The sequence below is a fragment of the Macrotis lagotis genome, chromosome 2 (assembly GCF_037893015.1).
Source record: "Macrotis lagotis isolate mMagLag1 chromosome 2, bilby.v1.9.chrom.fasta, whole genome shotgun sequence".
Taxonomy (NCBI): domain Eukaryota; kingdom Metazoa; phylum Chordata; class Mammalia; order Peramelemorphia; family Peramelidae; genus Macrotis; species Macrotis lagotis.
The window spans coordinates 43,480,596-43,506,009 of record NC_133659.1 but is presented as its reverse complement, the minus strand read 5'-3'; the positions used below and the strand labels follow the sequence as shown (position 1 = coordinate 43,506,009).

Genomic DNA, 25,414 nt, shown 5'->3' with positions numbered 1-25,414 from the left:
ACTAAATTTATGTAACACACATTTTGCCAAAATAAATATGTTTCATTTCCAGATCTCCTAAGAAAAAGGCTATATTACAAATAAAAACTACATGCAAATAAAAGTTGACATAGTTTGATTCCACCTCAAGGGCCAGAGGACACACACAACCCAGCTGGGGTGCAGGGTTTCTTGTGTTCACAATGTGGGCTTGCATGGTGGTCCTGCTGTTTTTTGCTTTCAGGGTGCCAAGTTTGAATAGACAGAGGCTGTTCTTTTTTTCCTTCAGGATGGAAGCAAACCCCAAATGAAAACCTCAAGATTTGCAGTGTCTCTTTTTGGATGAACATCGCATTCTAGAAAAATGCTTAAGTTTTTTTAGCCTGAAAAAAGGTCTTAACTTATCACAAAGAGTTAACTTTCTTTCCTTTCCCCCACCCAAAAAAAGTTTTATTATTCACAGCAATAAAAAAGGTTGGTAAAGCCTTCATTTTGGATGATGAATGGATTTATGATCTTTTGCAGGGAAATGTTGTTTTCCTTTTCATTAATGATTGAGATGGTACGCATGTGAAAAAGGAGTCCAACTCAATGAAAACAGCATGGTAGACTCATTTACTACAGATGTGCTAAGTTGACGGCTCAGACTTAAAACACTCACTTGTGAGGAAGGAAATACACACCAGGCAATGGCAATCCTACTCAATGCTACCCTTCAGTTGCATTCATCTCATGTTGTAAAAAGATTAAAATAACAAGGTGATCATGCCAGAGATGCTTTAACTTCGTTGGCTTCATCTAAAAGGGGCAGAACATTGTTTAGGAAAATCAAGCAGTTGCATAAGGCTCGAAACCCCAGAATAAATATTTTTCTCAGTGGAAAATCTCAGCAGGGTGTTTAAAGGTAAGCCAAGAAACATTGTGGTACCATGCTTTAAAAAAAATGAACCAATGGAACAGTGCTCTTACCCAGCCACATGTCTTCCAGGGAACTTGGTTTCAGTGATAGATTTTGTTTGTCTTCCTGTTTATCTGTACTTTCTTTACTTTAGAAGCTTCAGGAAATCATTTTAAGTAAATTGAATTTCTTTGAAGTCACATTTAGCTACCTAATTCCAACTGGTCAACCGAATAATTTTTAAAGGCCCTTTCAGGTCCAAGTCTTGGTGTAGTTTTATGCTTGATGATATTATTATGAAAGCTATAATGAAATTAACATTTATAATAATAGTCACAATATCAGGCACTATGCTAACTACTTTAAAATTATCTCATTGGATCTTTAAATTTGTACCTTAATGTACTTAATATATTTTGTAGTATAAAGAGAGACATTTTTGGGGGAAACAAGTCTCTATTCACAAAGATCAGCATCTCATTAAGAACTTAGGTTTAGACCAAACTCCCAAGAAAACATTTCATGACTCTTTTTGTTCTGCTGGATATACAACTCAAAGTGCTACCACTCCTGAATGTAAAGTTAATCCAACTTGCTATATAAAAATATTAACAGTAGCAGGAGATGCCATGACCTAAGAGTTTAATTGCTCATTAATAAACATTCCAGATGAGGATCAGCTTGAGGATCCCATAAGGAAGTTAGTGTAAATAGAAATTTTATAAGTAATTTCAGACTCCTCCTTTACTTAAGTTAATGAATTCACTGTTCAAAGAATCTGTAAATGTATACATTGTCCAGAATTTGTCATATAAGAAAACAAATTACTGGTGACCAGTGGTAGAGTTAAGGACCAGTTGAGGAGCAAGATATTTCCTGCTGTCTTTTGCAGATCTGTGCCAACATTAAGTCTGGCATTCAGTTTATGTCTTCAGTTAAAAAATATCAGATTGATTTCTATTAATTTTTCTTGTTACATAGATATTTATTTTCAGGATTCCTTTATATAATAACTTCTCCCATATTTAAATATTTCTAGGTTATTAACTCATTGCCCAGATAATGGGCACAGAAATTTAGAGTTGTTCTAGAAGTTCCTGCCAGGGAAATCCGTTCAGGCAACCCCGAAATGATACAGAGCATTGCCTTCAGTATTTATTCAGATGATGTTGAATAAATGATTATTGTAAGCCAATGAGAAAATGTGAGCTGGTTGTAAGAATTAAATTTGTTAAATAACTTTTAAAATCCTACCTACTTATCTGTAGATGAAGTACCTATGGTTTGTAAAAAACAAAAAATTCCACCAGATGTCCTTAATAGATTGGCAGCTAATTATACATATTAAAGGAGCAGTATAATATAGTGGCAAGAGCATTGGTCTTGGAAAATTAGAACTGGGCTTGAATGCTGGCATTGCTAATTTCTTTCCTTTTGGCTTTGATCAAATGACTTCAACCCTTAATTTCTTATCTGAAAAATGAATTTGTTGTAAAATATAGTCTTGAAGGTACCTTATAGGTTGAAAGTACTGTCTGATAGTTTGGCAGCTGACCTGCTGACATGGATAAGTGAGTTGGCTATGATCATGAAGTCAGTATGTGTCTGAAACAGGATTTGAACCCAAACCCTCTTCTGACAATAAGGTCAGCCTTCTTTATACTTTGCCAGGTGTGTCCCCAGTTGACTTAATTAGAAGCAGAATGAAGCAAAAGGCAAACCTAGCTACCATTCAGGGTTGACAATCAAGTCAGAATTAGGATTAGGGTTAAGCGTTTCTTCCTTATAGAATGATATTGTTAGGTGAAGCAGCTGAGATTTGTTTAGATATATAATATGACTTCCTCTCAAGGCGGTGGGATGAGTTCCTCTGAGTGTTGTCTTCTTAGTCCTAGCTGTACTTTGTGGTGACTGAGGATCCAAGTGGACTTGTGTCTATTTTTAGATCTGTTATTCCGTCAAGTTGGTGGTTTCCCGGCAAAGTCAACCCAAGGGTGACCTCCCAGTTTTATGTGATTCTAGAAGAGCTCCAATCTCCTAAATACCATTTATTTCAGCACCTTTCTGAATATTTTTTTCTGGGTCATAAATCACTGTCTGATTATCTCCCTTTTATAAAATGCTAGTTTACTGAGTAGGGTTCCAGGATTGTAGGGCAGTTCTGTTGATGGATACTACTGGAAGCTAGCATCTGACAATGAGTTGCCATATGGCTGCTGTATGCAAGAGCAAATGTTTTAGATTTCAAGAGCCAACTCAATGTTCTCTTTGCTTAGAAATTTTTAATCCTTCTTGTGGGAGTCTCCAGGTATCATCCACAGCCAAGAAGAAACTGTTTGTCACATTGAACTTTTGAATGACCTAATGTGGTAATTTACTACCCTGATGTTCTGATGAGTATCCCACATACTGAATAGTTGAAATTCTTCTTCAACCCATAAAATGCATATAAATACACCATGCTGGTTTCTATTGTGCATATCTGGAATGTGCTGTCTGTCCCCCACAGTGGAACATGAACAATTTCCTATTACTGGTAAAGAAATGTATTTATTTCCTATTACTAAAGTTTATAATTCCCTATTCAGTTTCATGAATTAATACTCAACTACATGAAATACCATTTTCCTGACTTGTCAAACAACAAGAAAGCATGATTCTGAGAGAACTGGGATTACCCTTACTTCACCCATCCAAATCATATAAAAGAAACCACACAAGCTAAAACATACTAATTCACAAGAAAATGGCCTCACTCTAAAATCACCTGCCAGGACTTATCATTGAGAATATAAAACTGGATCCATTTGACTCCTTTTTGAAGGAACTTATTACTAGAAATGACCAAACAACCACATTTCATTTTTAAGGAGGTTCAATTGCCTGAAGAACTGAGGACAAACTATTGTGGTGTTTTCATGATGTATATTACTCTAGTTACATCTCTTTCAAGTGAAAGTCTTTTCAAAATATTAATATTATTAATAGTAGTAGTTTCTCACACAATGATTACAAAGAGATTGAAAAGTATATAAAGACTAGTAAAATCCATCAAAATAGAGACCCTGTTAGAATCTAATTCTGAGGGGTGGCTAGGTGGCACAGTAGATATAGCACTGGCCCTGGAGTCAGGAGTACCTGGGTTCAAATCCAGTCTCAGACACTTAATAATTACCTAGCTGTGTGGCCTTGGGCAAGCCATTAAACCTATTTGTCTTGCAAAAACCTAACAAAAAAAAAGAATATGATTCTGGAATATTTACACCTAGAATATTCTAATTATTTGGACTTACTTGTTCAGGTAAATTAGACAATTCAAAATGGGGAAAAAAGAAAATTCCTTTAGGATTTGAGATTAGCTCTAGAAATTTTGGGCAATATTAGGTATCCAAGCTGACTTCTTCACTAAAAGTAACAAATGACCATCTTTTTGATATTTGGAATAGACCACAAAATTTCATAATTGGAAAAGATTTGCGAGGACATGTAGATCTTCCTATATCTATACAGGACTCCCTTGATAATTTCCCCAAGAAAGGGTTATCCAATTTCTGTTTCATTTTACTCTTGGATATCTCTAATTGTTTGGAGGTTTTTTCCCCTCCAAATTAAAATATTCCTCTCTTCAATATCCAACCGTCGTTCGTAGTTTAGCCTTCTGTGGCCAAACAGAAAAGTCCAATCCTTCTCTTACTTGACAGACCTTTATCAATTGAAGAGAATTATCATGGTGCCCTCTGTTAATTCCTTTCCTTCCCTTTTTTTCACCCTCCTCCAAGTCTTTTCCAGGCTAAACATCCCAATTTTTTCAATGGATCCTAATATGACATAGTTTCAAGAACTCCATTTAGCTTGTTCACCATTCTCTGTAAACTACCAGATTGTCAGTCTTTTGAAAAACATGATACCAAGAATAGCAGAACTATCCTTTCCTATTGAATATTATATCTCTCTTGAAACAGATTAGAATGGTTGCCTTATCACTCTTGAGTTTGTAGGCTACTAAAATGTTCAAATATTTTAAACTCTTCCATAAACACAATGTTTTATGCCCTACCCCATCTCATTATTTGCTAAGCTGATTTTTTTTGAATTCATGGAGGACTTTATATTTACCTTAATCTAATTTGATCATTCTAATTTGGGGAAGTCCTTTTGATTTGAACTCTGAATTCAGTATTTTTGCCATCCCTCCAAGTTTTTGCATTATCTATGAAATTTATTCATTAAAATTTGAAAAGCATGCCATATATGCCTTTTTCCAAGCCACTGATAAAAATGTTGTACTATTAAAGGCCAAGGACAGCTTCCTGGGGCATTCAACTGAAACCTTCCTTCTATATTGACATTGAATCACCAACTAAGAAGAGTTAACAAGAGTAACAATTTGCATATTCATCAGGAAAATTCTAAGAAATTAACAAAGAAGTAGAACAAAACCAGAAAGCTTATGGAAATGGTATGATTATTGGTTTTTGCTAAAAACAAAATATACATGAAATATTATATTAGTTGGAATACCAAAAGGAAAATGTTGGGAAGAAATAAGGAAGCTATGTTATTACACCAAAATTGAATGAACACTGAGGAAATCTTTGCAAAGTCCTTGAACAGCATCAAAAATATGAAAATTAAAGGAAAGTGATTTTTGGCAGAATTCATCTTGAATTTTTGCCCCAAACCAAAACGTTCCATAAATAGTCCAAGTAGATAAAGCCCCACACAGCTAGGCTGAGCTGCCCCTTTAATTTGTTATTTTAGCATTCTGACTAAAATTTTTAATATGGGCCAAATGGCTTAAATTATTTACACGGGGGTGCAGGGAACTTTGTATGGGGGTATTATTTAGTTGTATGACCAGGATAATGATGTACTCTGACCTTCTCTAGAAATTATTTTGACATCACCCCAGATAGATGTCCAGAAATAACTATTAAAAGATTGATTAGTTTAATCTGAGATAGTGCCAAAGCAAAGAAATATAGATAATATGTTCATGTTTTAGTAATGGAACCTTTATACATAGGTTTTAATGAAAAAGGACAAAATGATAGTTTAAATGACTCACAGGAAGTCCTGGTCTTCCCGGTAGACCAACTTTTCCAGAGTTTCCAAGGATGCCTTCTGCTCCATGGTATCCTGGCTCACCTTTTTGTCCTGGTGGGCCAATGAGTCCCTGGATAAGTCAAATAATTATGTAGTTATACATAGACACAGTACAGATGACTAGATGCCCATAATACTATACTTATCAATGAGAGGAGTTTATTTGAGCAGATTTGTCCCACCAGAAATCCCAAAGCTTCCTCGAGAGCTAGTAATGAACTGGAAAATTATGGAATGAATCCAAAAGATCAAGTTTCTCTCATGAGGTTTTCCTAACCAAGAAATATTATGCTAATTATCAGTGTTTATTTAACTCTTTAAGCTTTGATACTGCGTGGCAGACAATTCTACTTGTCCCAACTCCATGTGGAGAACATAATGACTACATGTTACAGCTGAGCCAGACCATCTGTCAAGAGGCATTTCCCCCTGATTTCCTAGAAGATTCTTTCATCTCTATCCTTTAGGGTCTTTCTCTTCAGTGAAAGCTTCCCTGATTCTCTCACTTGAAAGTGTTCTTTCCTTCCGATTTTTTTTTTTAGATTTCTTTGGGATATTTCCTTTGTATTCCTCCCTTCTCCTCCTTGTCTTTATATTATATGTTTATTTATATACATTTTGAACTCTCACCTTCCTGTTCACCATTCCAAAGTAACAGAAGCTCATTGAGATCTGGGATTTTGACATTTTTATCTTTATATCTTTGGCATCTAGCATATTACCTCAAAACACTTGCTGAACAGAATTGAATTCTTCTTCTTCAGAAATGAATCTTTGTGGTACTGTTCCTATAATCCTCAGAAATTAGAACCCAGACTTTTTTGTTACTATCCTTTTGGATCAGAAAAAATTAAAGAACTGAGGGAATGGCCTATCAATGTCTGTATCTCTCTCTCTGTAGTTCTATTGAATATAGCTTATACTTTTTGGATCCAAGTTTATTTTTCTTTTCTTAAATACTTTCCTATATATCCTTTCAAGGGACAATCTACGGCTACATCTAGCCTTTGGCTAGGGCACATGGGTAGGAAGTCTTTACTGAGCCAGTCAATACACATCTGTTTGGCCAGCTGAGGTTATTGGCGGTTAATGTGAAAATCATCTTTGCCTAGTGGGGAAGATTAGAAAATGGAAGGAATTTATGTCCTAGCCCACTCTGTCTTATTTTCTGGGGAAACAAGAAGTTGAGACCTCAAATTCAAAATCCATCTTGTGTCTCCAGTATGTTATTACCAAACACTTTTGTTATTTAGTCCCAAGAAGAAATCTCTGGTCTTGACTTCCTGCCCCCACCTCAACCCCTCCCCTAACCTGGCCATAGTTCTAAGTTCTCTGCTTTGCGGGCAGAATAAGGACAACGCACTTGTGTACCCTAAGCAAAGTTCAAAAATTGTGCCCTTGGGTATTTTTGTCCTTTAGTGCTAACACACAAGATGAATTAATACAAAATAACCAGTTACATAATTCTGCTAGTAACCAGAATTTTCTAACATATAAAATGTATGCTCTTGTAAAAAAAAAAAAAAGTTTTATTTAAAAACCAGTCCTCCTGCCCTTTGTTGAATTGTTTCCAGAAGGTTGCTACCTGGTCCTGGTCCTTGCTCTGCTCCAAAGGATGCAGTCTATAGACATTCTGACATTCATCTAATGGATCCCTTTGAGATAGTCAATCAGAAAGTGACAATCTTCATGGGACAAATCTTCAGGATTCTGGCCCCTGTTGTCAAAGGTCAAGCCTCCATTTTCAAAGAGGAGACTATCTTACTAGGCAAGGAGGTCATTTATTGATTCTTTGGATTTCGACCTACATAGTTTTCCCCTAGCATAATTATATAATAGATTTTATATTTTATCCTTAAACTTTTCTGCTATTCTGAAGTTATGTTTTATCTGGAAATAAGAGATCAATGAGAGAGACTTGCTACTTACAGGAATCCCAGGTTTCCCAGCTGGACCAGGTGCTCCTTTTTTCCCTTTTGGACCCTACAAATATCAAACAGATTTATCAGTTTGTTAAAAACAAGGATAATTGGATCAAAAGCTTTGAATGGGGCTTCAGGAGATGTGGGTTCTCTTCCTAACTCTACTCCCAACTAATAGGGAAAAGTCACTTTCTTTCTGGACCTCAGTTTCCTCATCTATGAAATAAAGGGGTTGGACTGGATGAACACTGAGATCTCTTCCACTTCTGTCATTCGTTCTATGATGCTCAGAAATTTAATTAAAGGGAAATTGAAAAGATTATTTATGTTCATGATTTCTTGCTCGATTTTCTTTCCATTCTTAACCTTAATCACCAAGAGCAAACTAATGTTTCGTCCTCTTTCATCCCTTTCTTCTTATAGTCAATAGCTCAAGAAAAAGCTCTTCATTATCCAGAGAACTCCTCCTTTGGGAGGCTTCTAATTAAAATGATATCAGCAGCAGCTGGTCTGTCAAGATAGCAAAGGACTTGGTCTAACCTCCCAAAGCATGCCGTTGTTCTGATGATATTTTTATGATTTTAAAAAAGAAAAATGTGGGATATAGGGCTATTTCAATGGTATTTCTCAGAATACTTGTCAAAAACATTCAAGATAGGGGCAGCTAGGTGGTGCAGTGGCTAGAGCACTGGCCCTGGAGTCAGGAGGACCTGAGTTCAAATGCAACCTCAGGCATTTAACATTTGCCTAGCTGTGTGACCTTGGGCAAGTCACTTAACCCTATTGCCTTAAATTAAAAAAAATGTAAAAAAAATATTCAAGATAAACCTGGGGTGGTGGGAAGAGTCCTGAACCAGAAACAAAGAAACTTGGGTTTGAGGACCAGTTTTCTCACTCAAAAAAGGGTAGCCAATTAACTACATTGAACCTCAGTATTCTGAGCTCAAAGATCCCTTTTTTTCTCTCAATTTTATGATTCTGAACAATTGCAAATATATTAATAAAGGGCTTATGGACAGACCTCAAGACCTCAAGCAGTGATTACAAAGGACTGACAATACTTCATCAATAATATCAATGACAATAGTTAGTATTAATGTAATTAAATTTACAAAATGCTTTACATATATTATCTCATTTGATCACTATAACCTTGTGAAGAAAGGAAGGCAGGAAGGAAAGAAACTATCATTTATTAAGAGCCTATTATGTGTCAAATATTGGAAGACATACTTTACCAATATGAACTATTTTATCCTCACAATCCTGGGAAGTAAAGGCTTTTTTCATTCCTATTTTGCAGATAAGAAAAACTGAGACAGACAGGAGTTGTGACTTGCCAATATTCAAACAGCTAATTTTGGTAAATTAGTGTCTCAGACAAGTACTGAACTCATTTTTTTTTACTCCAAGTCCAGAGCTTGATCGATTGCACCACCTCATCCATTCTACAATAGGTAATTCCAGATGAACCTCACTTCTATTTTTTGGACATTATTATTAAACTGACAGATCAGAGGAATATTGTCAATACAGAATACTTAGATTTTAGGGAAGCATTTGAAAAAATGGCTAAATATAAAGTATTATATTTGGATTATATTTGGATTCAAAAAGTCAGACTCAAAGACAGAATAGGGAAGATATGGCTAGCTAGAAGCGAATCTTGGGGGAAAAAGATCTGGGGTTTAAAGTAGACCACAAGTCTAAAAGAAGTTTCTGGCACATAGAAGATACTTGATAAGTGCTTGGTGACTGTTTGCTATTTGCTTTTGCTTTACAAAATATCGAAGAGGTAGTAAATGAAGAACCCAGATATACTAAATACAAATCCTGTACTTTGTCTCTCCCCATACCTTGACTTTTAAAATAAATAGTAAGTGTCACTGTGGATAGAGTCCGAAGATCTAGCAATGGCAACTATGGTTTGGAAACTACACAGACTTACAAAACACAATAGCAATAGTTCACATTTGCATCATATTTTATAGTTTTCACAGTTCTTTTCTAACAGCTCTCTGAGTTAGGAAGTGTAAGTTTTGTTATAACACTTTTTTTTAATCTAAGAAATCTTTGAGGGTTAAGTATATTATATTTATAGTACAAAATAGAGTCTGAGATAGAATTCATGCTTTCTGCCTCTGTATAATTCTCTTCTGAATTAACTGATTAATTAAGCTAACCTTCATTAGACTAAATTAAAATATGATACTGGGTAGTAGGAATCTATTTGCCAGTTGTTTTAAGATCCAGCAAAATGTGAAGAAAATTTATTGTTCCATGCAGTGTTAGATGATTGATTGGATTGCTCGCACTGGAAATACACAAGCCATTGTTCAACTAATACAAGAAATGAAAATAACCTTCACTTAATACCTTCCATACTACTTTTTTTAGGTTTTTGCAAGGCAAATGGGGCTAAGTGGTTTGCCCAAGGCCACACAGCTAGGTAATTATTAAGTGTCTGAGAGACCGGATTTGAACCCAGGTACTCCTGACTCCAAGGCTGGTGCTTTATCCACTACGCCACTACGCCACCCCCTTCCATACTACTTTTAAACTATTTTTTGACGTTATTATATTAAAAGTGGAATACTTCATGAAACAAAGAATAGACTTTTATTTTCTCATTAATATTTAAATTGATAATAATTATGTGTATGAAATTGTGCTTCTTATTGTTCTGCTTTTTATTTTATCAGAGATCTTGTCCATATCAAAATAGTCAAACTTAAAGTCATATTTTATAAAGTGGGATTTCATCAATTTATTATAATGCCATTTCTCTGTGCTTAAAGCAGTCTCATTGTTTTGAATCCCTCAAATAATATTTATAATCCTTTTTATTCCTTACTCCTGTTCTTCTCTTCTCTGGCTAGTTCTAAAGAACTCTAATAATTCACATTTATCTAGTACTTTGAGGTTTATGTAGTAATTTTTCTTTGACCACCTTAAAAAGTTGGTAGATGGCAAATCTGTTATCTCAATCACATGTTAGTTCAATCAGATTTCCTAAGGGAAGTTATAATGAAGTCAAATATGAATTCAGAAAGATCACAACAAGCTTTGTGTTTTAAGGAATTTCTGCTTCCTCAAATTCTTTTAAGGAAAAAAGGCAGGGCACAAATCATAAAAATAATTTATTAAACTTTTTTCCTAAAGTTCAAAACCATAGTTTTGGTTTCAGGGAATCATTGAATTTTGATTCTCTTCCCAAATGTATTGATCTTGCAACTGGTTTTGAATTGCTCTCATTCTTCCTTCTCAGATACTCACATCCTAAATGATAACTGAATTGAGTGCTTTGAGTAGAATTAAATTTTTATTTATATTCATATCTACAACAAAAAAAATCTTAGCAAAATTTATACAATGGAAATCAGAATACCTGGGGTTATCATTTTGATTTTAAGCTATAAATCAAGGGGTGGGGAATAGAACAGTAAGTTTTCATCCAGCTTCAAAATTGTTGTTCAGTCATTTCAATGATGCCATTTGAGATTTTCTTGACGAAGATACTGGATTGATATGCCTTTTCCTTCTCCAGTTCATTTCACAGATAAAGAAACTGAGTCAAACAAGGTTAAGTGACTTGCCTAGGGTCTTATAGTTAATGTCTGAAGTTCTTGACACCAAGTCTGGCACGCTATCCTCTGTACTACCTAACTGCCCCAATTTTAAATTATATCATTTAAAAAGTTTTTTTGGAAATTTTATGAGGTGGAAACAATGAGCATAAGAGAGCAGATCTAATTCCTGTTAGATCAGGGCCCATCAGGTCATTGTGAATATATACATGATCCAAGCATAGGCACATATCCATAAATGAGATATTCACTTAACATTAATTAAGCATCTTGTATGTGAAGTGAGCAATATATTAGCAAAACATTATAACAAATAACCATTTTCCCCATTTTAAATTTCAATAGCATTTGGAACCATATTCACAGGAGGAAAAAACCTCAATATTTAGAAGTTCCAATGGGAACCCAATGGGAAAGTCCATCTACCAAATAGAAAGAGAAAAACTCTTAGCAAACATATAGAATGCCATTAGAACAGAAACATTCATTCAAGGTTTGAGAGATTGGTTGTGGCTGCTGTTTGATGGCTTGGAGTCTCATTACTTTCCCATTATTTTGATTTGGTTTCCATATTTCCCAGTTCTTATTTTAAAGAGCCATAGATGCTCAATAGACACATTCATGGCTAAGATCCAATTCAAAATCTATTTCTATTTATATACTTCACTTCATTAAAATAATGTCAACACCAAAGAGCTAAGCCTGAGTGGTTTTCCAGGAAGAGTATGTTAAATGGGTTTTTATTTGATGGATAAACATGAATATTATTTAAGCCATTTCATAGAAGGAATAATTTTTTCCCAAAGAAATTTAAAACATTTGAGGTTAAAAATGATCTATCAGCTTCCCAAGAACACATAGTTTTAATATTAGGTCATTGCAAGTTTCTAGACATTTTCTATCCCATTCATTCCTGTGGTTGTTAGGCATTTAAAGGACAGCAGTGAATCTAACACACCCCCACTCAACATATACTCACAGAAAGGCCAGTAAGAATGGAGGAAAAGTCTAATTTATAGAATAGTAGCATGGCCAAGCTTTATAGATTACATGGTATAGAAGATGCATGATGTAATGGATAAAACTATTGTTTTAGTTCTGGGTCTCTTTTCAATGCCCCGGGGGAGATCATTGACTTCAAGTGATGGTAAACTGCTGTTATTCATTGATGGAGGAAACTCAACTATTTTCACCCTAATGAAGTCTGGAATCTACTATTCTGACTCTCCCCCTTCCTCATTCCAATAATTTTTCTAAAAATCATACTCTCATGTCTAATACTGACACCAAGGTGACTTTGGGTTCTTGAAGACAATATTATTGGCACAAAAAACTCTGGCTTGATGAGCCATGCTGAAAAGGAACAAACAATAGCTGTCTAGAAAGACAGCTAATAGGAGTAGCCTGGCTGGTTCTTGTCCTTCGTTATTGAAAAAGACTAAAATGACATCACTATCTTCAAGATAAATTACAGTATGTCCAACTGTGGCTAATCAGACTGGTTCAGAATGTTCTACTAGAGGTCGGGCACAAATAGTCCATGTGAACACAGAGTAGCCTTGGACAATATGGAAAGAGTCTTCCTAAGTAGGCTAGATACTAGCTGATGAATTTTTTGGTTATGGAAACCCATGAAAAAGAAAATTATGAATTATTGCCCCAGTCTTATGCATCCTTCAGGTAGAATAGTGACAGAAGCAGAATAGCAAGAAAAGTGGCAGAGGATACTAAGAATCACATATGCTTTTCATCCACTTAAAAATATTTATTTGACTACTGGCATCCTACAGTCAGATCCTTGCCCTTGAAAATCAATGAATGAGTAGACAAACAGAATCATATCTGTATTAACATTCTCATTAAAATAAATAAATAAATAAATAAATAAATAAAAGGAAATTATAGTCAAATAGAAACTCTCAGGTTGTATTTGTAGAAGCCAAAAAAAAAAAAAAGGAATTAGTAGAATTTATTCATTTTCTATCCAAAGGAAACAAGTCCCTCAATCATTTCCAAGGCTATTTGGTTAGCATGGAGTACTCCATAAATCTTCTACTGGTCTTGGACTATTTAACATTTTTTATCAATGTCTTGAATAAGGTATTGATGGTTTACAGATGACACAGAACAGAGAGAGATAATTAATACATTGGAAGAGAGTGGCAGGATCCAAAAGGAATTTGTTGAGCTAAATCATTGGGCTAAAGCAAATTAGATGAAATTTAATTGGGATAAATATAATCTTACACTTGGTTACAAAAACAGCTTTAAAAGTGTAAGATGGGGGGCGGCTAGGTGGTGCAGTGGATAAAAGCACCAGCCCTGGAGTCAGGAGTACCTGGGTTCAAATATGATCTCAGACACTTAATAATTACCTAGCTGTGTGGCCTTGGGCAAGCCACTTAACCCCATTTGCCTTGCAGAAAAAAAAAAACAACCTAAAAAAAAGTGTAAGATGGGATAACATAGAGCAATAGGATTCTGAAAAAAAATATTAGGGTTTCAGTGAATGGCAAACTCAATATTAACTAGCAATATATTGTGGCAGCCAAAATCAAATGACATAATATTAATATTATCCTTAATGTGCCTGGGCATGTATAGGTACTTAATAAATTCTTGTTCCCTTTTACCCCCCTTGACCAAAGTTACATAAATTTGGACTTCATTAAGAGTTGATGATTCTACTCTGCCTTCATCAGACCTCACTGTAGAGTACTATGTTCTGTTCTGGACACACGGCTAAAGAAGGAAGTATCTTGATAAATTGGACAGTATCAAATAGAGAATAAACAGGAATGTGAAAGGGTTTGATTCTAGAACATCTGAGAATTCGTTGAAGGAATTAGGCATACTCTGGAGAAGAGAAGACGAGAGGAGGGTTATGATTGCTGCCTTTCCAGCATCTGAAAGACTGTCAAATTGGGGAGAAATTAGACTTTGGTCTCAGTGGATGGAACTAGAAGTAATGGCAGGATATTGTAAAGAGGTGAATTTAGACTTGATGCCTAGAAAAACTTCCCAGCCATTGGAGCTGTTCAAAAATGGATCTTTAGGCAGAGACAGGATGATCATTTATGGGTATATTTATAGTGGGGATCCATTGGGAATGCGTGTTGGACTAGATCATGCAGAAGTTCCTTTCAGCCCTCAGATTCTGGGATTGTTGTATAGGTAAAAAGATCATGTTGATAATTATAGCTGATAATTTAACATCCACCATAGAGGATAATGAGGCAGATAAATTGTGTGAAAACCTTGATAAAATCTTCCAAATTAAATCAATTTATACTTTATTTCTCCAAGGCAAGTAGTGGTGCAGTGGAGAAAGTGAGCACTGAACTGAGAGTCAAAAAGATCCAAATTTAAATCTAGCCACAGGTACCGGTGTAAGACTTAGCTAAGTCATTTAACATCTCTCTGCCTTACTGTCATCTTCTACAAAATGGGAATAATAATAGTACTTCTCTTTGGAAGAAAAATATTTGTAAAATGTTTTGCAAATCTTAAACCTTAAAATACTACATACATAATAGCTATTGTTATTTAATACTTGATTTTAAAACAAAAATGAGTAAAGGGGAAAAGGGCAACATATGTCGTGGGAAACAGAAATCAGAAAAAAAGGAAATGTAAGAGATCAAATAAACTACACAGAATGTTTATAGATATAGATATCCTTTTTATATTCCTGTTATCTCCTATATTACAAAAGGAAATATATATATACATAATTTCCTTTTTTCTGTGCTTTCAACTCTCTCCTTAGAGTCTATGTACATATATAATGAATGTCTTTATCTATTATATATGTAATGGCTACCTATGATTATATATCATCTATGTATATCACATGTAAACACACATATAATAAATGTAAAATCAATACTTTACATTAGATTTAACATGTGCAATATATGATATATTATATTTTATATAGAATACATATTTTATACATATATAGTATTAATCACAAAACACATAAATATGTGCATAAATAGGTATGTATAAATATGCACACAAATTTGGAAATATATACATGTAAACAGATATACAAACATAAGTATTCACACATATAAACACAAATATATGAAAACATTCATAAATATGCATGTGTGTAAACATGTATATATAGGTAGGCAAATATGCATGATAGATATAAGTATATAGTATTAAATATGAATAGAAATATATATATATATGTGTATATACACATACACATATATCTATATATATAAAGAAACCTGTTTATATGGAGGCATGTATGCATTTATGTAATACTTTTTTTCAAAGAGAAAGTTGGAAGACAGTTGATATGGTGAGCAATGAATAAGATCACTAAAAAGGAAATTCATTCTATACTAACACAAGAATATTTTAAGTTATTAATGTGAGAGTGCTTCCTTACAGACATCATAGATTTGAAAGAGCAAAAATCAAAGTCAAGACCAAAAGAATAAAGATGAAAATAAGTTATGGTATACAGCTCAAACCCAATATGTTTAAATAAACTAAATTATTTGTGTTTAATGATGGAAAATAGAGAAAGGAACAAACATCATCATCAATTGTCATAGTTTTTTTATGGAAGTTTGACTAATACAAAAATTATTGTGTTAACAAGTAATACCAAATTGCTCTAACAAGAAAATATTTGATTTTCCTGATAAACAGTGAGGCATGGAAGATAAGGGCAGCACTTGTGTTGAGTTTATATTAATTTGTAAACTTGTGAAGAAGAATGTTGGAAGATTATAAGATATCAAATACTGGAAAACATGTAGTCATAGAGCTGAGTCTACGGAGAAACTTTAAGTAACCTGGATCTAAGTCAAATGAACTTTTATATTTATTTTTGGAACTTTCATTTTAAAAAGAAGCCTTTTAAGATTTTCCAGTGGTTACATATATATTTGTAAAATATATCAAAGATCCAGATGTACTGAGAGGTTGTGTGATGTGGTAGATAGAGGGTTGGCTTTGGAATCAGGAAGTATTGGGTTCAAGTCTTGCTTCTAATATACACAAGCTACATGACCATGGGCATATTCCTTTCAGTGTCTCAAACAATTTTCTAAAATTAGAATTTGCTGACCTACATTGGTGGAAAGAGTTTCTCTATCAGGAGCTTTCAACCTTGATGAAATAAAAGATCTGATTCAAAGGAGGGAAATATATATTGGCATATGGGAAACAATTTTTCCCCCATCTCTCTTACTTTTTTCCTCATTCATCTACTTTAATGGACCCTAAATCCCTTAAGATAGTTACTTAACCTATTTGGGCATCTCTTTGGAAAAACAGAAAAATGAGGGTGCTGCTCTAGATGGGCCTTTAAAAGGACAAAATTTATATTTCTGGGATTCAATGATGCATGCTTAAGAAGGTCAACGTGTTGCTGAAGAAGGATGAGGTCAGGTGTTGAGAGGGCTACCAGAAACTCCAGCCAAACCACAATTTGGACAATGTGGTGTAAAAGTATATCTTTGGTTATACCGAGAAGTCAATGTGTTGCTCAGATGGAAAAACCATGGGTATAATCAATCATTGCCTGAAGCACATAGAGAGTTGGATGATTTTATTTATATAGCACTTCAACTGTAAAAATAGGGAAATATGGCAGTTTATTCAAACATCTGAAGTGGGAAAAAGAAGACCTAAAGAGTGTATTCCCTTTGATGATGGTTACATAGTTAGTTATATAATCATAGTCACAGATTCTCAGAGTTGGAAGGGATCTCAAAAGTCACTCCCTTGCACATGACCAAAAATCCTTTCTATATTATTGTCTTTGTGTGGTTATCTAGAATCCACTTAAAACTTTGTAGTAAAAGAGAAGAAAATATATTTACCCCTTGAGGCCTATCATTCTATTTTTTTGGATAGTTCTAATTGTGGGGAAAATTTTTCTAGAAATCTGCCTCATGGCAACTTCCCTTTCATCCATTGTTTTTAATCCTATCCTCTCGGATCAAGCAAAATGACTACTCTTTTTCTTCTATGTGATAACACTGGATATTTTTAAGATGGTAGTCATAGCTCCCCTCCTTCCCTGAGCCTTATTCCTCAGGATAAATGGGTTTCGTTCTTCTAAGTCATCCTTATTTGACATGGTTATCAATCCCTACCCTGTCCTGGGTCCCCTGCTCTGCATATACTCCTCTTGCCAATATTCTTCCTAGGATATAGTCTTCACAACATTTATCGTGCTTTAAGTTCGCTAATGAAAATTATGTGATTACTTTATTTCCTGAATCAGAGGATGAGTCTAAGAAAGAGGATGAGTTTATATTATATCTTTTCTTTCTGCTATTACCACTAGCTCTTCTGGGGTGCTTTCCCTCCCCTTAGGTAAACCGAGTCACCTCTGGTTTTGATTTGGCCAGAGACTGTAAGAGTAGATGATCAACATATTGATGACTCTGTAACTAAGAATGGAGACCTTTCTTTATTAGTGTCTCTCATGCCCTTGTGACAAGTGAAACAAAGGGAAAGGGACAATGGCATATAGTTCCTAGATCTCCTTCTGCATAGGTCAGGTACATATCCAAAACATGTAATTATACAATATAGACAGGTATATAAAGAAATCAAATTTTATTTCCATTCTTATTTTTTATTTTTTAAAAAAATTTATTTAAAGCAATGGGGTTAAGAGTGACTTGCAAGTCATACAGCAAGGCAATTATTAAGTGACTGAGGTCAGATTTGAACTCAGGTCCTCCTGATTCCAGGGCCAGTGCTCTATCTACTGCCCCTTATTTCCATTCTTGAGGAAAGAATTAATGAATTATGTGCAACACCAAAAGGGAAATGTTCCATATGATATATTTGTCCCTATGTGTTTATTATGGATAAAAATAAGGTACAATAAATCAGCCATTGGGATAGCTGGGTGGTGCAATGGATAGCTTGTTGAGATGGGTGGGAGTCAGGAAGACCTGAGTTCAAATTCAACCTCAGAATCTTTCTAGCTGTATGGCTTTGGCAAGTCATTTACCCTCTATTCGCTATTGGAGAAGGAAATGGCAAACCACTTTAATGTCTTTGTCAAGACAGCCCAATGGATGGAAGTTCACGGGTCATGGAAAGTCAGATATAACTGAAAACTGACCAACGAGCAACAAAAATCGGTCATGCAGAGAGTAAGGTGCCACACCTTTGAGGAAATGCTGTTTCTGCTTTTTTGTTTCCTGCGTGAACTCCTGTGGCATCATTGAAGAATGAAATGGAGAAACAGAACCCCTAAAATATTATACTTCTAAGTCATCTATATTATGGTTCCCTTGCACCCATCACCTCCATATTCTCATAAGGAGACAGATCATCATACTAACTAGGGAGACAAGGATTAACAAAACTTCTATTTCTGCCTTTAGGGTTAGATGAAATAATGATGATGATTCCAATAATTGTGCCTTTTGAAAATATTTCACCTATTTTGGCTACAAAATAAGTTTAAAAGGAAATTTGATTGTGGTTTGGAAGATTTGTTCAATGTAAGCACTTATTCTAGATGAGTTTTTCAATCAAATGATAGGATTTACTGCTTGTCCAGTTCTAAATAACCAGAAATTTCCAACTCTTCTTATGCTAAGTAGAATGGTACCATTTCATTGAAAATGTGCAAAACACAAAAAAATCAAATTGAGAACTATTGAGTAGAAAATAATGTGGCATGTACCAAGACTACACACAATTCAGGTATTTTCAATGATTTTTGAATGACAAATGATTACTTAAAGCCTTCTCCTCACTTCTTTCCCTACCAAAAAAGATAAAATTGAAATCTCCTTTAATGGATTTCACTTACTTCAGATCCTCTCTCTCCTTTAGGTCCTGGTTCACCCATTTCACCTGGTTCACCCTTTGTCAGGAACCAAAACAAAAAACACACATGAAAAGCGGTTCTTAGAGGTTATTATTTTTAAAAATATTGAAATATTAACAAGTGCTATTAAAACTTACTGGGGCCCCTTGTTGTCCAATGGCTCCTCTTGGTCCTGGCACACCCACATGACCCTTGGAATAGTGAATACAACAAATTTTAGTGAATTTTAGAGAATACAACAAATTTTAGTGAATTTGGAGGAGTAAAGCAATAGTATCATGGAAAGAAAACTGTATTGAGAGTCAGAGGTTTGGGTTCTTATCCTATAACTTTTTGCAAATCAAGTGTTATTTTTCTGTACCTCAATTTCCCCAGCTGGAATATGATGTGGTTGAACAAAATGACCTCTAGGTTCCTTTTAGATGATAAATTATGATTTTATGAATAGGGTTCTTTTACTAGAGTCTTAGCATAATATAGAGGCTTTTTGAAGGTAGCTAGCTCAGCGAAGTTTCCCAAGCTGGTCTGGTGATGGTGATGAGAGAATTAACCAAGATGAAGTTACAGAGGCAGATTACTAGAAAGTTAGATGTTATACAATGGATTTTTTTAGCCAAAGCAACTTGTGAAGGGTCTGCTAAAAAAAAGGTTTGCTATATATATATGAAAGAAAATTACAGAAGTATTGAAGTTGAGGCACTGAAGAATAAACAAGTATTACTTAAGTAATAGAGAGATGTTTTAAAATTCAATTTAATTACCACCAATATTATTATTGAGAAATTTTTAAAAAGTGTATTAATTAGTGCTATGATGAAGGGAAGTTTATTGTCCTCATTTTTCCTACCTCTTTGTCCCGTACCAAACTAGGGTAATAAAGAATAGGAGAAGGAACCCATTTTACTGAACCTATTCCCACAATGGGGGTAAACCATGGCCTCCAATCTGAGATGCCAAGGGCATAGATGTTTGGATAGTTGATTTGCTACATTGAAGAATGGGAGCAATTACTGTGCACAATGTTTAGAAATAACAAATTACTTCGACATTCAGGAATCTGCCATCATCCTGTTTCTCATAAGAAGGGATGCCAAGTTGCCACGTTTGCTTTTTCAAAATGTGTAAACAAATAGAAGTTGGCATCCAGAAATAAGTCAGGTAAGATTTGTGCAAGTAGTTCACAAATGGGCAGGCCTCAGAACCTTCTCCCATTGTCCTTGTCACCTTTTTTCTTGAACTTGTTTTCTTCCTACTTCTTATGTCCAAAATGATAATTGAGTTTTTTGGGGAGTGGCAAGTTTCTGGATTTGTCTCTCCTCTCTGGGCTAGGAGCAGTATGAATGAAAACAGAATACATAGGAATAAGTTTGGATATTCTCCCTAGAAGGTCTGACATTTTTGCTTTCTGGGAAGTAAGAATGTGCTTCTGATACCAAATTCCAATTCTGTGATAAAAAATGCTCTTCAGTGTCTAAAATGTAAAAAAAAAACAATTGAAATTTCAGAGTGAAAAGCCAACAGGATATAGTTTTACTAACGATAGTTAGCTACACATGCTTCTGGTGGAAGGAAGAAAGACGAATTTTCAGAACATAAAAGAATCAATTCAAACAACAAGAGTCTGTGAAGTTTTGACTTCTGGCAAATAAATTTTTCAGCAGAGAGAAACAGAAATATTCAAAGATGTTGAAATTCAAGTCTGTGGATTCTAATTATGGCTCTGTGATTACCCTGGCTGTGTTACATTCATGAAGCCTTTTTAGACTGATGAGGGAAGATTTTACTGGATACTGATCTCAATTATACCCTTAGCCATGACCCTCATTTCCTTCTTACTTCAAATATTCTTATATGGATCCCATTACTTTGATCAATAGCTCCAAATACTTTACTATGCATTTTTTATTGAGTTAATATTTTCATTAATACTCTTTTCCAGGAAGATATATATATATATATATATATATATCTGGTAAAAGAAGCTAGAATCTGGAGTATTGGCTTTTTTTTTTTTGGTTTGTTTGTACTGAAGTTATATGGTTTAAAGCAGAAGAAGAACACTGACCTGGAGTCAGTAAAGTTGAATCTTTACCCTGACTTGAACGCCATGATCTTTAGGGTCCCTTCCAACTCTAAATCTAGGACTCTCAGAATCTAGAACAATTACTTGCATTTAGTAGTCAGGTATATAATAATATATATATATATATATTATAATACTTATAAAAATTAAATGAAAGTATATATACTTATATTTAATATATAAATACTTATAAAATTAAATGGCAGAATATCTTAAAGGATCAGTCTATCAGTCATAGACTGAAAACTCCTACCTGGAAGGAGCTGAATCTATGTAATTTTCTTTATATTTATACAAAATAACATGTGAGAAACAGTAAGATACATCATTAATGAACAAAATCCAACTCCTTGGGTCTTTTATTTTCTTTATAACCAAAACAGAACACTTTTAGAGGATGTTTATCATGGTTGTTTTGGTTGTTTTCAATTGTGTGTGACTGTTTAAGATCCCTTTTGGGGTTTTCTTGGCAAAGACACTGGCATCATTTGCCATTACCTTTTCCTGTTTATTTTACAGTTGAGGAAACTGAGGCAAGCAACTTAAGTAACTTGCCCAGAGCAAGTTACCCAGTTAGTAAGTGACTAAGATCAAATTTGAACTCAGGTCTTTTGACTCCAGTCCAGTGCTCTATCTATAGAACCATCTAATTTTTCTTATTGTGGTTAACAAAGACAAAGAACAATAAAAAACCAAAATGCTTTTTCAAAGATAAGCATAAATAATATTTGCATTATCTATCATTTTGAATCATCCATGTTACTGCTCCAAACCTAATATAAGGCTACCTGTGAATTGATTGTGATTATAAATAACCAATACATTTAGAAGATTTTCTTTTATTAAGTCTAATGATAATAATCATAATAGTCAGATTCACATTGAGGGAATTAGTTAACACATAGTGTCCAAAGAGAAAACTAAGCATCTTGGAAGACTAATGAAGGTCTGGAGGCTATGATGAGATAATATAATTGTCAACAAAGTTGGTTTTTCTCATTTGTATCAAAGTTGTACTTTGTAAAATTTGACTAGGAGAGACTGTGCTTCATGACTTTCAAATGTCAGAACAATAAAATCAGCAGGTTGGCTGGCCTTGGTTAGCTGACTGCTTAAAGTGGAGCCATTAGTAAATAGAATAAAATAGGCTGCAGAACCAAATGAGAAGGAATGAGGAAAGACGAGAGGAAGGGTTTTGTTGATTAAACAAGTTCATGAAACACATGGGAGCAGCCAATGTTGAAACCCCATCAGGGGAGAAATGGAAGGAGGAATGCGGAAATAGGAAGAAGAGACCATAGTGTGAGCCCAGTGGAAACATTCTTCACTTGGTAGGTCCTACTGAAGTATGCCAGACTGTCTGGAGTCTAGGAAGTAATGGGGATCTGGTTTTAGCTAGCCTGTTATAGGTGAAATGAAGCCTTTCATCTCACATTAGGGTAATAAACTCTTCATTTGGCAGCCAACAGATTGATTTAGTTTTGACTTGGCCTCACCATGCAGTTTAACTGGCAGAGAATAAAGGAAGATATTACTAAAACTGGATTTCCTATTAGAGATATTGGGAATTATACACAGAAAAGACTAACATGGAATCATATGGGCTCTAAAATATGTTGGAAGCAATTGGTGTGTTGTAACAGAAAAAAATCCCAAGACCTTAGAAGAAGTCCTTGGGGCTTTCTTTGAATTAAAATGATATCAGCCCATAAAACATATAAGACAAATTAATATGCCTTTTTATATTCTTGACAGGTCTTCCCTAAAAATTATGAATACAAAATGACTTTCATCAAAACAAAAATTAGAGTTATTTAGAATTGCCTTAGATTTGTATTGTGAGTAAGGTAAAACTTTTATTTTTCAGAAAAGAAATTTTAATGAGAATTAAACATTTTTCTGTCTTAAGAAAACAAAATTGTTAATATCTGTATCTAACAACCAGCTTGGCTAATCTGAGTTTCACTTCCAAATGTGGTCACTGAAATTTTACCATGGGAAAAAGTTCAAATGAATCAATTCCTCCGGTCAATAAGATATTTATTTAAGCAAGTTTTGGTCCTAATCACTGTGGAAGACTAAAAGAAGATGAGACATATTCTTATCTTGAAATGTACATGACTACTTAGGTACACAAGACATGTGCATGTGAAAAACCAAGAAAAGAAATGAATATGGGAAACTGAAAATAAATATGAAAGTGTAGCATGATCCTGTAATAAAAATATCAAGGTTGACACAATGATAAAAGATTGGAGCTATAAGACCAAAAAAATCTGAAAAACAATTTGAAAATATGTGAGAGAAGTCACTAGATATTTTATACAATATTCATTCTCTTAAATTCCTAGGCATATACTTTAAGGAGATCAAAGTCAGAATGTCCCCAAACATAGCAAAATATTCAAAATAGTACTTTCATGATAGTAAATAACTGGAAACCAAATGGGTATACAATGATTGAAGGTTGAAGAGTATACAAATTTTGGTATATTCACTTAATGGAATTTAGTCATACCATAAGAAATGGCTACCATGAATTATTTAAAGAAACATGCAAATGGATGGGTGGAGAGCCAAGGAAGTTAATCTATTGGAAAAATATACATGACTCCAATGATATAAATGAATCCCAAACTCAAAAGAAACTGATTTCAGATTCAGGGTCATAAATATTGCTTAATTTAATTTAATTGGTTGATCCCAGAGGATAGATTATGAAACATCCTTCTCTCCACATGGTAGGGAGATGGAAGACTTTGGGTGTGGAATCTTGCATATGCTGTCATATGTGAACATGGTGCCAGTTTTGTTCAACTGACTTTATTTTTTTTTGGTTCAAGGCCAGGTTCCTTTGAGGGAAAGAGTATAATGGGAAAATAATTGTGGTTAAAGAAAAAGTAACAAGGGCCTTAAAAAGTACAACATAAGTTGAGGCTAGCAATGACTGCTAAGGATAATGGAAGGAGAAATTTTAGGTATTCAGGGAGTAAGAGAAAGAAAAATGCAGGGTTACTCATTAGGGAGAACAGAATGATATAACAAAATGAAGAGAAGAAAGACTTCTTTACTTTTTTTTATTCAGGGTTTTTCTGCCAAAGAAAATTTTGCTTTGACAGGGAAGTATAGAACAAAAAGAATTGATAGTTGAAAGTTATACCTCTCCTTCCATTATCATCTGAATCTCTGGACCAGTTATTTAAACTGCTGTCACTTACTCTTCTCTTATTCTTCAACCTCTTGCAATCCAACTTTCAACCTCGTCACTCAATTGAAAATTTTGTGTTCAAAATTCTCAAAATTTCTTAATGGCCAGATCTGATGGTCTTTTCTCAAATCTAATTTTCCCCCCACATATTTGCTACATTTAATAATGACAATGATAATGATGAGGATGAGGATGATGATAAACAGAAATTACATAGCATTTTTAAGGTTTGTTAAACACTTTGCAAATATGATCTCATTTTATCCTCACCATAAGTGTCAGTGATGTTTAGTTTTTTATCTCAAGAATTTCCCAATATATATCTTTGTAACAAAAAAAAAATCAAGTAAAAAGAGTTGCATCTGATATAAAGCATTCTGTATTCACAGTTTACCACTTCTCTACCGAAAGGAGAAATCACTTGCAATCTTAAACCAAGGAAAGCCAGTCATATCTTTATAAAGTTTGAAAGGAGACATTAAAGTCATTAAGGAGTCCTGTAGTTATTACCTTGTAACCTTCAGTTCCAGATTCTCCTCTTTCTCCTCGTTTGCCTATTGGACCCTATAGAGACCATACACATATACAGAATAAATTTGACAGCTAAACTCAAGTATTCTTGAACAATTTGATAGAATTAATATAACTTTTGTTTTGCCAAAAATGTGATGAAATACATAAATCAAATTTTGAATAGTTTGTTTTATCCCACTCAATAATAAGGATCCGTTGGACAAGAATGGATTTCTTTTTTATATTATTTTATTTTTTAATTATATACAAAGATAGTTTTCAAACAT

At 34.2% G+C, this 25,414-nt stretch overlaps 1 protein-coding gene across 1 annotated transcript in view; it reads right to left on the bottom strand.

Moving 5' to 3' along the window:
* COL24A1 (collagen type XXIV alpha 1 chain) overlaps window positions 1–25,414 on the bottom strand; it is a 380,712-nt gene that overhangs the window by 52,563 nt on the left and 302,735 nt on the right. The window contains exons 43-47 of the mRNA XM_074221770.1: window positions 25,125–25,178; window positions 19,461–19,514; window positions 19,306–19,359; window positions 7,913–7,966; window positions 5,946–6,053 (exon numbers count right to left, since the gene is read on the bottom strand). Of these exons, the coding sequence (XP_074077871.1) occupies window positions 5,946–6,053; window positions 7,913–7,966; window positions 19,306–19,359; window positions 19,461–19,514; window positions 25,125–25,178 (324 nt within the window). The remainder of the gene's footprint in view (window positions 1–5,945; window positions 6,054–7,912; window positions 7,967–19,305; window positions 19,360–19,460; window positions 19,515–25,124; window positions 25,179–25,414) is intronic.